Below are 16,412 nucleotides of genomic sequence, written 5' to 3' on the forward strand. Positions count from 1 at the left end.
TTATTTCACTCCATTCTGTCATTATTTCAGTGTTTATCACCAGTGGAGGCTCAGGGTGATGGAGTTTTATTACAACGAATGAGGCTTCAAATTTAGGATAAATCAGGGGTCAACACAGAGCTACTCTTTAATATGATGCAGTCAGTTCAACTAATAGAATTATCAATATAAAAAATATATAAATTACAACAGTTTCAAAGTATGTCAGAAGTGCTATTGCATTTCCAAGTGTAATTATTACTACTGATTGTGCTCTTTACTTATTATTGTTGTTGTTGTTGCGCTGTGACTTCCACTGAAACCTTGCTAAACAGACACATTATATTTCTCGCCGCTTCCTGTATGTCCGTAGAGCGAGTGCGAGGCTTCCATCAGCACCGCTCATCCTCTGTCCAGGCATTTGCACGTCGCAGGGACGAACATCCGTCACGTGACGCCGCGTCCACCAATAGCAGCCAGGCTGCCCAAGTTTTGTGATAAGGGAAGCGCAGTAAGGAGCGGACGGACTTAAGGAGTTCCACTCTCAGCTCCTCAATGCTCCCCGTCACACACTCAGCACTCGCTCTACTGCTTCCTCCCCGGCATTAGTATAGACCGTGTACGTCTGGATTGCTATTGCTGTTGTGATTTTGGTCCCCTCAGCGGCCCATGTAAGGCTGCAGCATCACCTACGTCCAGGTACAATCATCGCTGACTGGCTCTAACTACTGTTCAGATGCTGGGAGACAAGGCTCACGGTAAGTCTGTCCACTTTCCTACAGTGTGTTTAGCACGCATGTACATGATTATTATAATAATGTCATCATTTTTAAACAGTATTAGATGCTGTCTAGAAAATCAACTCATAGCAAACCTATACTTTTTAAATATGTAATTATACAAAATATTGTTTATGGTTGTTCACAATAAAATAAAAATGACAACAATAAGACGGAAAAACCTTGTCTAATAATGGTGGTAGTTTGAAATGAATATGTAAAATTTTAGTGATAATGCGTCCGACAGCAAGAGGTTTACTTTGAAAGAAAACGTTATAGAGAGTGGTATATACCGCAATAATAATAAAATAATAATAATGAAACAATAATAATAATAATAATAATAATAATAATAATAATAATAATAATAATAATAATAATAATAATAATAATAATAATAATAATAATATTGTCTGTCTGTCTGCTCGCGTAAACCCCCGCTGTTCGACAACTTTGTGACTTGTGGAACTCGCTGACGGTGCGTCACTGTGGACTGTGCGTTGTTTAAACACCGACTAATCCCAAACTTTTCATTAATTTTGTTTTAAAAATGTACAAGCGAAACGTGAAGGAATTCTTAACACTGATGGATTTCACATCAGCCAACATGACTTACGGACGCAGACGTCTGACGGCCTGTGCGCTCTGTGGATGATGCCAAACAAATTAATTCAACGTTTTACAGCATTTGTCCCTCAGTGTCAGTATCTATATTGCGCTACTGTGTATTTCAGTTGGCCTGAATAAATAAATCCGTTTATTAATGTTTGCAGTTGCTGTGTAAAACTGGCAAAAATTTCACTAAATGAATATTAACAGATGGACTCGTAATTAAAACGTTGAGCGCTTCCGTTTAGATTATTACTCCACGAGAAGCACAAGGGCCCTTTAATTAATACAGTTTGTCTTTAGACAAATTACAATTATTTACTCAGTGGATATAGAATATTTAGAGCATTTTATTTTTTTAAATGCTTATTTTTATACCTACGTTCTACTGTCTAGTTATATTACTATAAATACAAAATGTATCATATTGATTATTACATATTTTTCACAGTATTAAATTACATTGCAATTTATATATCATTTTTAATGTTAAGCAAAAATGAAAGGCAAACGCAATACGTGTGCAACCTTGTTCTAGTTTTCGGAGGCTTTTTGATAAATAGCGGACTCTGCCCCGTTGCTTCCCTTGTGCGTTCTCTAGGTGTGACTCTGAAGGTTATGGAATACACATATGATGATGACCTGGAAGAGCTGTGCCCTGTGTGCGGAGACAAGGTGTCTGGATACCACTACGGTCTACTCACCTGTGAGAGCTGCAAGGTAACAAACAAACAAACAACAACAACAACAACAACAACAGCAATGTTTTCGCTGATTGAACCAATTTAATCATCTGCCTCTGATAATAAATAAAATTTAATTTTATCATTTTACATGAAATAATACAACATGATATTAATTAACAGATTTCACGGAATATTTTTTTAATTCTTTAAATTTTAAAATTCTTAAAACTTAAAAGTTTCCAACACTACATTAAATCACCGCAGCCAAAAAAATATTTCGCCATAATTGTGCAATATTTAGAGCCGAAGTATAATTTTCCTAAAAAACCCAACTGCCCCCACATTCCGTTTCGAACCTGTCGTGCGCTTTGCAGGGCTTCTTCAAGAGGACCGTGCAGAACAACAAGCGCTACACGTGTGCGGAGAACCAAGAGTGTAAAATAGACAAAACCCAGAGGAAGCGGTGTCCGTTCTGCCGCTTTCAGAAATGCCTCAACGTCGGGATGCGGCTAGAAGGTACGCCTTAAAACCTTGTTACTATTTCAGAGAAGATTATTTTACGACCATGCTTACAGCAATTATTCCACCCATAAAGCACATAGAATATGCTTTGAGTGGGTTCCTCGCGTTTTTATACGCGTGGGATTAATTTCCAGACAGCAATGCAGGAAAGCACCTGTTTCCGTTGCAAATATAAACCCAGCACGCATACGCATGACTTACTCGACTTACTGATAAAACACCGGAGCCTCCCTTGTTTTAAATCAAAAGCTCTATTCAGGCTACGAGAGGCAGTGGAGTCTGACTCGGGATTCTCCTCCGGCCTAAAAGAAAGCAAAGAGCAGCAGTATATGTGGGAACGGAGTGAATGAGTGCTGCTGCATGTTAATGCTTATTACAGAGTAAGAGTACGAGTGTTTGAGCCAGTGTTGTTCACCCCTTGTCTCCTGTGTGACAGCGGTGCGAGCGGACCGCATGCGTGGGGGAAGGAACAAATTTGGGCCCATGTACAAGAGAGACAGGGCCTTGAAACAGCAGAAAAAAGCCCTGATACGATCCAACGGCTTCAAGATGGAGAGCGCGGCTCCTCCGTCGGCCTCTCCGCTGCAGACTGACTATGGCTTCACCAACACCCTGCACACCCTCCCCACCATTTCTAAAGGTCTGCTGCCCTCCACCCCGAGCTCCATCACCCCCACAGACTACGAGGCCAGTCTCTATGGACCCCCATCCCTGAGTGTTGCCATGCAGTCCCATGTGCCTCTCACTGCTCAATACCAGTACACCACCTTCCCTGGAAGAGCAATCAAAGCTGAGTGTCCTGACTACACCAGCTCCCCCGAGTCTCTGACAGGATACCCCTACCCCGATATGTACCCCTCAACATCACCACAGCTGCCCAGCCTGCCTCCACTGGTGCTGGAGTTGTTGCAGTGCGATCCGGATGAGCTGGTTGTGCAGAATAAGATCCTCACTCACCTGCAGCAGGAGCAGGGCGGCCGGGGCCGGCTGGAAAAGCCCAGCACGTTCAGTCTCATGTGTCGCATGGCAGACCAGACACTTTTCTCCATCGTGGAGTGGGCTCGGAGCTGCATCTTCTTCAAGGAGCTCAGGGTGAGTGGCTTGAGCCTTCACAATCTTCTGTCCTCACACGCAAATCATATAGATCTTCACCAACAGCCGTACATTCTACATACATATACTTTTATTATACCTTATTGTGTTCATGTTATTGTAAGTGGACTAGTCTATACATTCTTGTTTCAACTGGACAATAAATAATTATTAATATTCATTAATTCTGCAAAATTAGAATAATACAGAAAAGGTTATAAAGGAATGAATCTTGTAAAGATGGAGGCCGCTCAGATTAGGATTATTAATTTTCTTTGTTTTATGAAGCTCAGTGCAGAGCGTTAAAGCCATAAAAACAATATTTTACTTACTTTACGAAGTGTGTCCATCTCTGTAGGAATTCAAATAGCATTAACAGGCTTAGATGTGTTACTTGTCCAATAATAAATAATAAAACAAATTACAAATAACTCTAAAATTCAGTAACATGTGAATAATTACGTTTTTGTGACAGTTACCTGACTACATGGAATAAGAAGCATTGTATTGCTTTTCAGAATAAAGTCATATATATATATATATATATATATATATATATATATATATATATATATATATATATATATATATATATATATATATATATATATATATAATTTACAGTATACATAGTGTGTGTGTATATATATATACAGCTATAAACATTAATGTTTATTTTAATGATCATGACACACAGACGATGACTCCTCAGGTGTCAGGTCAGTCAGGAGTGATCTTTGTAGGTGGAACATTGAACACTTTCCAGTATGTGATTTAGAAATCCCAGTTTGGAGAAACCAGTGCTGTTGTGTAAACTACAGCTGCTGCTGCTCACAATATGGCTGAATGTACCCACTGCTCCGAGTCAAATGGAGGAATGTTTTAGCACAAATAATATCATGTCACATATGTGTCGACAAGCCACAAAAAATGAAGAGTAACTGGCAACAAGACCATGAATGAGGCCTTATTGAGAATGCTTCACTTGTTGATCACACTCAGTTCTTTACTTTTAGGTCCTGCTCCTTTCATTCACTTATTGATGCCTATTGAATATGGCACAGTCAGAGGTTGGACGCCGTCATTGGGGCGATGGATGGAAGCTGGACAGGTTGCCAGTCCAACACCTTATTCTTTAGCTGAGACCAATATTTTGGTTTCTTCAATAAGTCAAAGCTAAAATAATAGATGACTTTGTTTACGTCACAACATTTAATCTGTTGCCTAAAAGTAACTAGAGGTTATTTTTTATTATTGCTTTTTTACGTTACTTTTAGCAGAAACAAAGCTCACATTGTGGTGACACTGTGAGTTGTTGCCTTTTCTGAGACTAACAACGAAGCATCTTTTCTCTGTCAGTGTCAGAGGGAAACTGGCTGGAATTCCCCTCTGTGTTAACACGACTCTACAATGAACGATGCGGATTCCCTTCAGTTCAACACAAACGATGAAACCCATTTTTATGTACATTCTGCATGGATCTATTTTAGTAACGTATGATCAGCAGAGAACTGGTTCAATCACATGTTTGAGCACATTCTACTACACCTTTATTTAAGGAGAGGTTCATGTCAGAGTATATGTATTAACACTTTTATATTGTGGTCTCCATAAACAATGGAGAGATGCACTGAGATTTGCAGTTTCAATTGTGGTTGAATAATTTTACTGAGGCGCTTGTTGCATAAGCTGTGTTTGAAGCAAAAGAAACTGAAGGAAAGCGATATATTGGCTGCAGGAATGAGACATGAGGCCTCAGTCTGTGGCTGCATACGCACATGAAACCAGGGCTTATTCCTGCTTCTCACCAGAACCACTGGGCAGTTTGCAGCTTCGTCTTCTTCTCACGGCAGCATTTCCGTTGACAGTCAGAGCGTTTTGCAGACAACGCGGACAGTGAGAACAAAGCTGTGCATATTTTGCCAAGAAAGCCTCCCCGAGTTGTTTTCCTAGGCTGGATAATTACATTCCATGCAGACGATAACGGGGGAATGTGAGCTTGCAACTGCAGGTCTGCACTGCACCAGTATACATTGTTATTAATTGCCAGCAGAATGAAAGCTATTGATTTCTGAAGATGTCTTGTCTTGTGTTAGTATCTCCCGTTGAACATGGAGGATGTTAATAAGGAAGAGCTCACAATGTGAATGTTTAAACCACAGTAGGAAGTTATTCCAACAGTAAAACAGGCCCAAGAAGCTTCTGGTTAAATTAGATGCACTGTGACAGAATTAGGCAGACAAGAAAGGCTGTTTTCATTTAAAATCCTCACGTCTATTATGTAAAACGATTTGTGTGCATTTGTGTGCTAAATGCCAAATAAATTGCATTAAATGCAAAATGTAAAAATTCTGCAGGTTAAAATAATATTGACACGATGTCACTCCTCCATGTTTAATAGGTCATTGCATAGTTTACCCACAGTTTGTTAGAACCGCCCCCTTGCAGTCTCCTTACATATAATGGCACCAAGCTGTTCCAGCTTCTTATCGTTTAGGGGAGAAACATAACTGACTGTGCATGTAAAAAAAAACTAAAAATAAGACCCTTTAAGTCTTTTTGCTGCTGTTACACTTTAACTGCACCCAGCAGGGACACAACCGACCTTCAACCGACCTTCAGCGTTGAAATATGGTTAAATAACGTCAGTTATTGTTGTGGCGTTGATGCACCATTGAAACAACGTTGGATGCAGATGTTTTTGTGGCGTTAATGTAACACAATGTAACAACGTTTGATCAACGTTTGACCAACGTTTCCTCATTAAAAATGGTACAAGTACAGATTCGTATAAGCACTAGGAAAAAATATAATATAATATAATATAATATAATATAATATAATATAATATAATATAATATAATATAATATAATATAATATAATATAATATAATATAATATAATATAATATAATATAATATAATATAATATAACAGTAGTTATAATTATTAATATTAAGTTATAACCTAATATAAACATCTAATATAAACATCTGGTTTCCATGTGGGTACAAAATAAAGCCACTTTATTTTTATACATACTTGTATTTTTTAGCCAGAGCTGAGTGGCCAGCTCCTCTTTGAGAGGAAGTGCTGGAGGTCACAGAGACCTCTTGCTTCCTTAACCCCTTCCTTTATCGCTGTACACACATATCCCCTCGATGGTAGGAGATCACATGAGTTTGTTGTTATTCTCTTCTACTGTACAACTGATTTTATTCAGAGGAACGGTGTTAAATAAGCACGACGACGGCCTATTAACAGCTGCAGCCACGGCGTCACTACATCCTTTGCACTACACTATTTTGCAGTGGACACACACACACACACACACACACACACACACACACACACACACACACACACACACACACACACACACACACACACACACACACACACACTATAACATACTGTAGCTGATGTGAACATGGAGCTTTAGAGTATAAGCCATTTTTGACAATGACCTTTTCTTCCCCGTCTGTCTATGTCCTATGTCTACTGTATGTAAATGTTCTATGTATATGTATATGTCTATGTTCTATGTTTTCTGTCTACTGTATGTTCTGTCAATGTCTGTGTTCTATGTATATGCTTATGTTCTATGTTCTGTGTCTATGCTCTATGTTTATTTCTCTGTTCTTTGTCCATGTCTATGTTCTATGTCTATTTCTACATTCTATCTCTATGTCTATGTCTATGCTCTATGATCTATGTCTATGTTCTATATCTGTGTCTATGCTCTATGTCTACGTTCTATGTCTATGTAATGTTCTATGTCCATGTTCTTTATCTATGTTCAATGTCTTCGTTCTATGTCTATATTCTATGCTCTGTGTCTGTGTCTATGTCTATGTTCTATGTCCTGAAGGTGGGAGATCAAATGAAACTGCTCCATAACTGCTGGTCTGAGCTTCTGGTGCTGGATCACATTTTCAGACAAGTGCAACATGGAAAGGAAGAGAGCATCCTGCTGGTGACGGGCCAGGAGGTAATGACCCTTCACAGCTTCCTATGCGCCAGGACACTTCATTTCACACAGATTCATTTACACAACACCTCATTTGTGACATTGTTTTTGACCACCTATCATTCACACGGTTGGTACTGTAGCAATTCTGCTATTTCTGCCCAAAAATCAGTTTCAGTTAGCAGCTGTGCAAGGCAGCGCGACCCTCTCCATCTATTTACTGCTTCAAAACACCTGAAGATGTACGATCAATGAGTCTATATTAATACGTGTACAGAACTTTCTACTGTTTGCTTCATGAATGAGACTATTTTAGAAGATAAGGGCTGAGATCTAGATTCTCTTTTTGCTACATGCAGCTTCATGAACTGGTAGGAACAAGTGTTTTTGTAAAAACATTGTATATTAAATTGTATGTAATATTATATAAGTTAAATACGTTGGAAACAGCTGTCTGACTGCTTCAGAAGCTACAGAACTTCAAATAGGTCACACAGCTCAGTGTACTCATCATTATAACAATAAACGATCACATTAGCTTAGGTGTGATGTGGTCAATATCTTACATAAAAACAGGGAAGAGAAGCACAGCAGCAAGTTACAGAAACAAGGGCAGTGTCTGAGCTGGACTTTCAAGTGCTGCGCTTGCAAAGGCCTTTATGAGCTCTAGAAAATAACCGGGGGTCTGTGTTGCACAGGTCGAGCTGTCGTCAATCTTGTCCCAAGCTGAGGCAACTCTGTCCAGCCTCGTCCAGAGAGGTCAAGAGCTGGCAACGAGGCTGCGAGTGCTGCAGGTCGACCGCAGAGAGATCGCCTGCATGAAATTCCTGCTACTGTTCAACCCCAGTGAGTCGACCTCACACTCACATAATCACTGACTGAGAAAAACACTGAACGCAAAACGCCAACAGTCCTGCTCAGTTTAAAATATGCTATAATAATATTCACATATGATCAGAACACAGATATATTACAGGCCGAACACTAAAACAAGGTGTTATAACAGTATTTTAGAGTCTGCTGTTCTTTAAGAGGCATGGTTGATGTCACTGTGCAGCTTTCAAGCTTTCACCTGAGTCTGTGGATGCTTTTCGGAAAAACTGTGTTTTAATAGAGAAAATCTGTCAGTGTTGGTGAGACTGCAGGATCAAAGTGATGCCATCCTTTGGTAGAATTTAAATAGTAACAGCGACAAAATATTCTGCAATAAGGTTCTAAGTGGCTTCTAAACTGGTCTGTTTTTCTCCAATAAATCCGCTTAATTAAATTTGTAGTGTTGACAAAAGCTATTATTAACAAAGACATCTTCCTCCATTGTTCACTAATGGTATTCAAAAGAAGCGTAATGGATGGGTCTATCATTCGATTGCAGGCCCGACATTCATGTAGCGGCTTCTGCAAATGGAGAGAGCAGAGACGTGGTTTGTCCAGATTCCCAGAAGTGTTTGCTGTTTAGCGCTGGCAAAGGAGGGAACAAAAAGCTTTTGAATGGGGAGAGCACTTGTCATAGGAAGAAAATATTTGCAGTCTTTGCCGGCAGCTTCTTTATTGGCGTTCTCGCTCTGCCTCATCTTCAGAGTCAGGTTTGTCGGGGGTAATTTAATTGCCCTTAAGCAATTTGAAAAGATGATTCAGAACATTGATTCAAAACATTTAATTACTGTGTGAATAGGTTCTCTAAGATGGGCTCAGCTGATGCTGAATGTCAGTCCACCAGAGTGCTTGACTATTGTCTCTCTCTCTCTCTCCCACACACACACACACACACACACACACACACACACACACACACACACACACACACACACACACACACACACACACACACACACACACACACACATTTCACAGATGAGGTATAGAAGCAGTGCAAAACCTAGCAAGCGTCATTGACTATGATGCTTGCTGCACTGAAGGTGCTTAAACTGCGTTTTCCTCGCGTCTTGATGAATATTTTCACCTACGCTTAAAGCCCTGAACTGTGAAGGTCTTAAGTAGTTTGAAACTTCCTGTTTAGCCTACAACAACTTATTGTTCTCGTAGTGCATACAGCTGAGTTCCGTTGTCATGAACAGAACGTTTACTCATAAATCAGTTAATATTCATGAGACAGAAACTTTTCACCTTTTCACTTTTTCACTTTTTTCACCGAGCTGAAGACGCCCACGTTGCTTTCATACAGTATGCATTTAGTGACCACGGTTACCTGAACTCAATCAGAGTATTCCACTGTAGCACATTCTTTGCGTTTGTTGTTCGTTCTGAAGCAAATAATATTTAACTAATAATAATAATAATTCACTAAGATCATGCTTGGTTAATCAGGGACTGCTGCACTTTGCAGCGCTGGGTTGCTCTGTGTTTTTGATTTTCGGCTACGCGTATATTTTTTGTATTGTCAGACAACATACACAGTGTTTTGTGATTTATATTAATGCAAATAAACTGCAAACAACACCATAAAAGTGAGAAATGTTTGAATGCTGGCAGACGATGTTAGCATTGCAAACGAATGTGGAAATGATGCAGTTGTTCTGGTTTATTTAAAGGGAATACAGAACATTGTTGCCAATCGGTCCAGGTTAGATGTATGTTCAATTACCAAACACATTAAAAGAAGAGATCTCAAACTGGCTGCTTATTAGTCCTCTCATTGTATTATATGTTAAACCAAGTATATTAATGGAGACAAGCATTTAGACTTATTTGAATCCACCCACACTGTTGGGCACTAATGCAAAGCACATTGCGGCACTGTTGATCACTAGAAAAAAGTAGAAATCCTTCATTTGTCACAATGAAATTTGTCCTCAGGCATTTAACCCATTCACAACCCAGGGGAGCATTGGCCTGCAACACTCGGTGCCCAGGGAGTTAGTGCAAAGTGTCTTACTCAAGGACACACCCTGTGCCAGAAGCGGGGCTTGAAGCAGGGACCTTCTGCTGTGCAGTGTAGAACCAGTTACTGAAAATAAGTTAAAACTGTGAATGTTTTAATAATATGAGGAGGTTTAATGAGGTTTTATGTTGTCTCAGTCAAATTACCCAAAAACAGCAGGTTCAACAAACCTTTTAGTTTTTAGGTTTGGTTCATGCCCTGAAATAACAGCAGTGTTACGTTGTAATGTTTTAATATTTTGTTTGCCTACGATGAAAGTTTTCTCAGCACTTGCACCTACTTTAAAATTTGCATTTGCGTGTTTTAAATGTTGTTAAAAACAACTGTTATGTTGCATCATATAAGGAAATGTACCATAATGTGGTATCTGTATCTGAATCTGTTATTTTATATATATATTTTATATTTAAAATTATTTTTTTCTTTTTAACTAGCATTTGTGTTACTATGTAACATATATACATACATATATCTATATATATACAGTACACATTTTATGAACATTTTTTGAGGCATTGACCCACTGACCACTTGATCTAGTGACCTCCCAAAAATGTGGCAAATTACATTTACATTTTAATGGTTGAGCTTAGAATGAAAACAATCTGACCTACATTAACTTAATGCTGTAAGTAACAAGGATTTTCAATTTAAAATGGTTTCATCTGGCTTAGAGGGGCATAATTGCATGTACACATGTGTGATTTACAGTATTGCTGATGTATATGTACAGTGAGAGCTGAAGCTGAGATTTTTGAAAATCTGAAAAATAAAGAAACAATCAGATCACTGTCGATTTTGACTCCCTACACATTAACAAAACCAAAATGGAGAAGCAGAGAAAGCAGAGGGTTAAACTGTTCTGTCGGTTTAGCAGGTTGACCTTTGCTCTCAGTGACTGATGACGCGTGTTCTTTGCATGTGCAGATGTGAAACTGTTGGAGAATCAGGCCTTTGTGGAGGGCGTGCAGGAGCAAGTGAACGGGGCCCTGTTGGAGTACACCATGTCCACCTACCCACAGTTCCAGGAGAAGTTCAGTCAGCTCATGGTGCGGCTGCCTGAGCTGCGCACCCTCAGCACACAGGCTGAGGACTACTTGTGCTACATGCATCTGAGCGGTGAGGTGCCCTGCAACAACCTGCTCATCGAGATGCTGCACGCCAAGCGAGCCTGCGTGTGAGGCTCGGACGTCCAGTGACACGAGCCGTGTGTGTGTGTGTGTGTGTGTGTGTGTGTGTGTGTGTGTGTGTGTGTGTGTGTGTGTGTGTGTGAGCGAAACGAATGGGTGAAGTGAAGAAAAAGTCAAATGAAAATACAAATGGTTCGTACTGGGGCATTTATGTAAGCACTTGAGATGTGGAGGAGAAAGTATTTTTGATTTGGAGCGATGAAGCTCAATCTGTATTAACCTGCCAAGTGATATTAATGTGACATTTTTAAATGGATATTCCCCAGATTCAAGAAAACTGAGCTATACTGAGCTCGTAGTGTTACATTCATTCCTCCTTATATTCCACAGAGCTGCCCAGCAAACAGTTAGACTCAGATAAAGGGGCTTTGGCTGCACCCATGTCAAACAGCTCTTCATCAGCTGCTGCCTGCATCCTATTGGAACATTTACACCTGAATATGTTTCTGACATTTTAATGCCATTTTAATGACAACTGTGTTTCACCACTGGGTGCTGTCAGCTGAGAACCAGCACTTGCTGCGTGAGCTAATGTGCACTTTTAAACTTTGTAGCCTCTTTTCAGCAATGAAATTTCAGCATAAAAAATTGGGCTCTAATATTAGATGCAACTTTACGATTCCAAGACCAGCAGCACTGTTCCTGGACTATTACTATTAATCATTTGTAGATTAAGACACATTTCAGGGTCTAATCTGACTGGACTAGCACTACTTGGATCTCTGCACTTGTTCTTTTAGTCAGCAACCTTGTTAAAAATTAAGAAATCTCTAATTTTAGTATAGTTTTCTTTGGATCTATTTAGATGTAATATATTAATATAACAAAGCCAGACATGTTAAGTAAAAAGCATTCAGTCATGCAGCAACTGAATTCTACTAGTAGTCATTTTATTCTTAGGAAAATAAAATAAAATGAAAAAGAGAGTAAAGGAGATTTTAAACAGCAAACAAAGACAGAACACACTGTACAAAGTCTTGCTTTGTGCCTGAAAGCAGAAAGCAGCAGGGAGAAGAAGAACAAAGACACGACGATGTGAGGGAGGGCTGAACGACGACGCTGGCATTTTGTCTGGTTTAAGTAAATGCCAAATGAAAGAGGAAGCATCTGTTTGCCCTTCGCTTCTCAGACAGACGCCGGCAGAAACAACACAAGGGAAAGGATGTGAAAAACTAATTATGGGTCAGTATTAATATAAAACCATGAAGTTACTGTATCATCAGTAACTTCATCAAAGTTCTCTTCTGGGCTGTGGAGGCTTCTTTGTTTTGCACTGATGCTGCTGCAGAAATGTTTTTATTACATAAAATGTTTGCAAATGTTACTGTTTTTCAATTAATAAAGAAGCATCACACAAATCTCACAAAAAGACCAAACTCAACTGGGTTCATTTAATTATGTTTTTGGCTGAAGACATATGCAGAACAGAAATCCACTGACACAGAGCGGCTCAGTGCTGCTGTCAGTAACAGCTTGGCAGCTAAGCGAATGTGTCGCTTTTTCCAGTTCCATATTTAGGATTCTCTCCTACTTTTTACTACTACTACTACTGTAGTAGTACTACTTTTCTGGGATGCTGTTGATCCTGTCCAGCTTCATTTAGATATGTTTCTTTATCATTATTGGTTATCGGCCGCATGTGGTGGAGCAGGACATTCACAAAGACGTGCCTGTTATGACTCACTACAGTGGGAAACAACTGTTGATGTCTCACCTTATGGGCTTTGACTGCTTAGTTACTTCTTACAAAACGCTGTCAATGAGCAAATAAGCATTTGAGTCACAGGAGTTGGGATTCACTGGACTTCATGAGAAACACAACTACTATGTTATGTGATGTCACCTGAAACAAAGTAGAAAGAGTTAATCTCTTTTGTTTTAAGGTGCTAAAAATGAGTTTATACTGATGACAGTGTAATTAAAATTGAATGTCAACAGAACAACGATCCACTTAAAGCATCGTCCAAGTTGTGCAGTTCAACCTTAACTTCATCTTTAACTTCACTCTGGAAACCCTCTTTCCAAGGCGTGAGAGGCATCACAACAGCTGCCCTAAGTTAATGACTGCCTGCATGCATGCACGCGTGCACACACGCACGCATGCATGCACACTGGTTTTCCAGCTGAGACAGCTGGGTGTCAACACTGTGTACAGTATAGTTATGTTGTGAAGTGAATCTCCTGCAGTATGAAGAAACATTACAACCCAAACCTTCTCCGCTTTATGTTCAGGTCCAACGGCTACTATGTGGAATCAGTTCCCTCGATGTTGCCTTTGTTTTCGCTCCTAGTTGACTTTTCTGCTCCTGTGAGTTGACAGTCTGTCTTTTCCTAAACTGTGCTATTCTCCCAAAAGTTTGAGAAAGTGACCAAAACAATATGTTTTCTTTAAATGTATTTTGTTGTAATATCATCAAACCAATAAAATTCAGTGAAACCAAATTCCAATGGTGCATCGACCTTTATCATCATATATGTACAATGTATATAGAGCTCATACTGTATGATTGAATACAGCAGTCGTAACGTGGCTGGTGTTAACAGCATGACACATCTAAATGACCCCCACTGCAGTTTGAGGCTGGAGGCTGTGGATAGGTTGAAGAGCCTAAAGAGATGTTCAGAAGCAATCATTTTAGTTTCACACTCACAGCAGCAAGGCGACGGTTTAAAAACATCAAAAGTGAAGCACTTGCTCAAAGGCTTTATTAACGTCTATAGTCTTTGAGGAAAAAGTAAACGTGGCAACTGCAAAATTATGAGAGAAGTGGAATTTCAAAATAAATGATGATTGGGTCTCGATGCATGTAGCCCTTGTTGGTGACACCATCAATGAGCATGTACTTCGACCCAAACAGCCTGATTGTGAAGCTTTGACAAAACACAAAACACACCCTAAGGACAAGGCTTCGCTGCTGTAATAGTGTTTTGTGCAGGCAAGATATTGGGGAAAATAAAATGTCTTGATAAAATAATACATACTAAGAAGGAAACAATGCTATTTCCCTGAACTCAAGACAAGTAACAGCACTGAAGGTGTTAATGTCTTGGTGTTAATACTTAGCGACGCAGTAAGCTAGGGTCAGATCCTACTCTGAGCCAACAATTTAACAGTTGTACACTGGTTTGCTGAAAGACTATTTATCTGGTCTGAGAATAAAATGGTGGAGCCCATGTCTTCAGAGTGGCTGCACCATCGTTTTTCAGCGAGGCTGTGTGCGTGTGTGTGTTGGAATATGTTGACTGTAAGGTCCACTCCATTTGCAGTTCAACAACCTGCAGTGAAATAAAGAGGAACACATTAGGTACAACTCACAGCTCAGTCTTGACATCTAATGTTTTTGCATTACAGGAGTGCCGCTGTCTTTGTGCACAAAACAGAAAACAAGGAGGGTGGCCGGTAAAAAGCAGAGGGAGAGAGAGCAGGTGTTGGAGTGGTTAATGACGGATGGTGTGAATAGCCAGCGACGGCCGCTCCTGATTAGGGGAAGGAACTCCTCCTTTATGTGCATGGTCAACAATGAGCACCAGGCAGCACTCAGAACACCGTCCATCAGGCACTCTGCACACGCCTGAACATTCAATGCATCTATCACACACTTCCTCTCTGCTGCCAGCCAATCAAGAGCCATTGACAGTGACTTAACCCTGTGGAAACTTAGGGACCATCTGTTGTGTCAGCCTGCACATTCAGATTAACAAAAGCCACTGGGGCAGTTTTCACACAGGCCAATGTGCAGGTAAATGGACGCAATTCTGAAAAAACACCAACAGTTTTCCTTTAATGAGGTCTTTGTATGATTTAAAATGTGGCTCACATGTACGACTGTGCCTTTAAATTTATTTTCAGGACTTAAAAATTATCACTATTCCATGTGTTCTCTATGTTTTTGTTTAAAGCACAATAAAGAAATATCTGATGCAATGTAAATAAGAAATTAAGTTAGCCTAAATGCAGTTTACGTATGTTGTGAAATTAAAGGCAGGAAGGAAAGCTGGCACAGCTCAATGCATTCCTAACACTGGACGGCTGAAGGTACTGAGAACACAGGTGGATGCTGGGACGTGAACACTGTCCGAAATCTATAAGTGATGGCATTGACCAACTGATGCATTTACTTGCCATCAAACGCCTGTACTGTACCTCGCCAGCAGTGAGAGATTTGTACAGGGTCACCCACCGCCCACAATGCGAAGCAGCCACCACATGATCCACATGTAGAAATGAGTCTTGAAACTCAGAGTACAGAACGTTTCCAGTGTGTTCTTGTTGCACGTGACAATGTTTACACCTGAATACCATCATCAGTTGAAGTCAGTGTAAACAGTGCTCATCTGTAACCCAGGTTAGATTCCACTGTAATATGTAGGAAACGTCACTGGGTGCTTTCTACTTACTTTATTTTAAGTGAGGAACTGTCATGTATACAATTGCATACACATAAGGCCTTGATAACAGCTGCAGTGCAAACAGGGAGTGCATGGAAAAACCCAGAGGAAAATGCATTAAGCATCAGAGTTTCAGAGCCTCTGCGTAGTGTAGAACCAACCTGAAACCTGACATTAGTCCAATTTCTGGGTTTCTTTTTGCAGTGCAGGCCCATCTTACTCAACATAAATGTTAACTTATTAGAAACATTCCTTAATGGCATATTGCGAACGCATTAGTGGTCATGAAGCGCACATG

The 16,412-nt window shown here is 39.9% G+C and overlaps 2 protein-coding genes across 3 annotated transcripts in view; one reads left to right on the forward strand and one right to left on the reverse strand.

Annotated features, from left to right (window-relative positions):
- Positions 1-494: 494 nt before the first annotated feature.
- LOC114845850 (steroidogenic factor 1-like) lies at positions 495-14,167 on the forward strand. The gene is made up of 7 exons (XM_029134369.3): positions 495-737; positions 1,969-2,087; positions 2,428-2,569; positions 3,012-3,667; positions 7,538-7,657; positions 8,335-8,482; positions 11,463-14,167. Exons 1-7 carry the CDS (start codon positions 716-718, stop codon positions 11,714-11,716), a joined length of 1,461 nt encoding a protein of 486 aa, XP_028990202.1. The 5' UTR covers positions 495-715; the 3' UTR covers positions 11,717-14,167.
- A 247-nt stretch (positions 14,168-14,414) lies between these two features.
- The window catches only part of adgrd2 (adhesion G protein-coupled receptor D2), a 34,219-nt gene continuing 32,221 nt past the window's right edge, over positions 14,415-16,412 (reverse strand). For both annotated transcript variants that reach the window (XM_055504472.1, XM_029134367.3), the window contains exon 25: positions 14,415-15,001. In XM_055504472.1, coding sequence (XP_055360447.1) covers positions 14,994-15,001 — 8 coding nt within the window. In that variant the 3' untranslated portion in view covers positions 14,415-14,993. The remainder of the gene's footprint in view (positions 15,002-16,412) is intronic.

This window comes from Betta splendens, chromosome 19 (genome assembly GCF_900634795.4).
Source record: "Betta splendens chromosome 19, fBetSpl5.4, whole genome shotgun sequence".
Lineage (NCBI taxonomy): Eukaryota > Metazoa > Chordata > Actinopteri > Anabantiformes > Osphronemidae > Betta > Betta splendens.

Excerpts from the sequence above, each read along its gene's own strand:
- LOC114845850 (XM_029134369.3), top strand. The coding sequence starts at position 716 with ATGCTGGGAGACAAGGCTCACG. Across the intron at positions 3,668-7,537 it reads TCTTCTTCAAGGAGCTCAGG|GTGGGAGATCAAATGAAACT; the intron begins GTGAGTGGCTTG and ends TATGTCCTGAAG. Across the intron at positions 7,658-8,334 it reads TGCTGGTGACGGGCCAGGAG|GTCGAGCTGTCGTCAATCTT; the intron begins GTAATGACCCTT and ends TGTGTTGCACAG.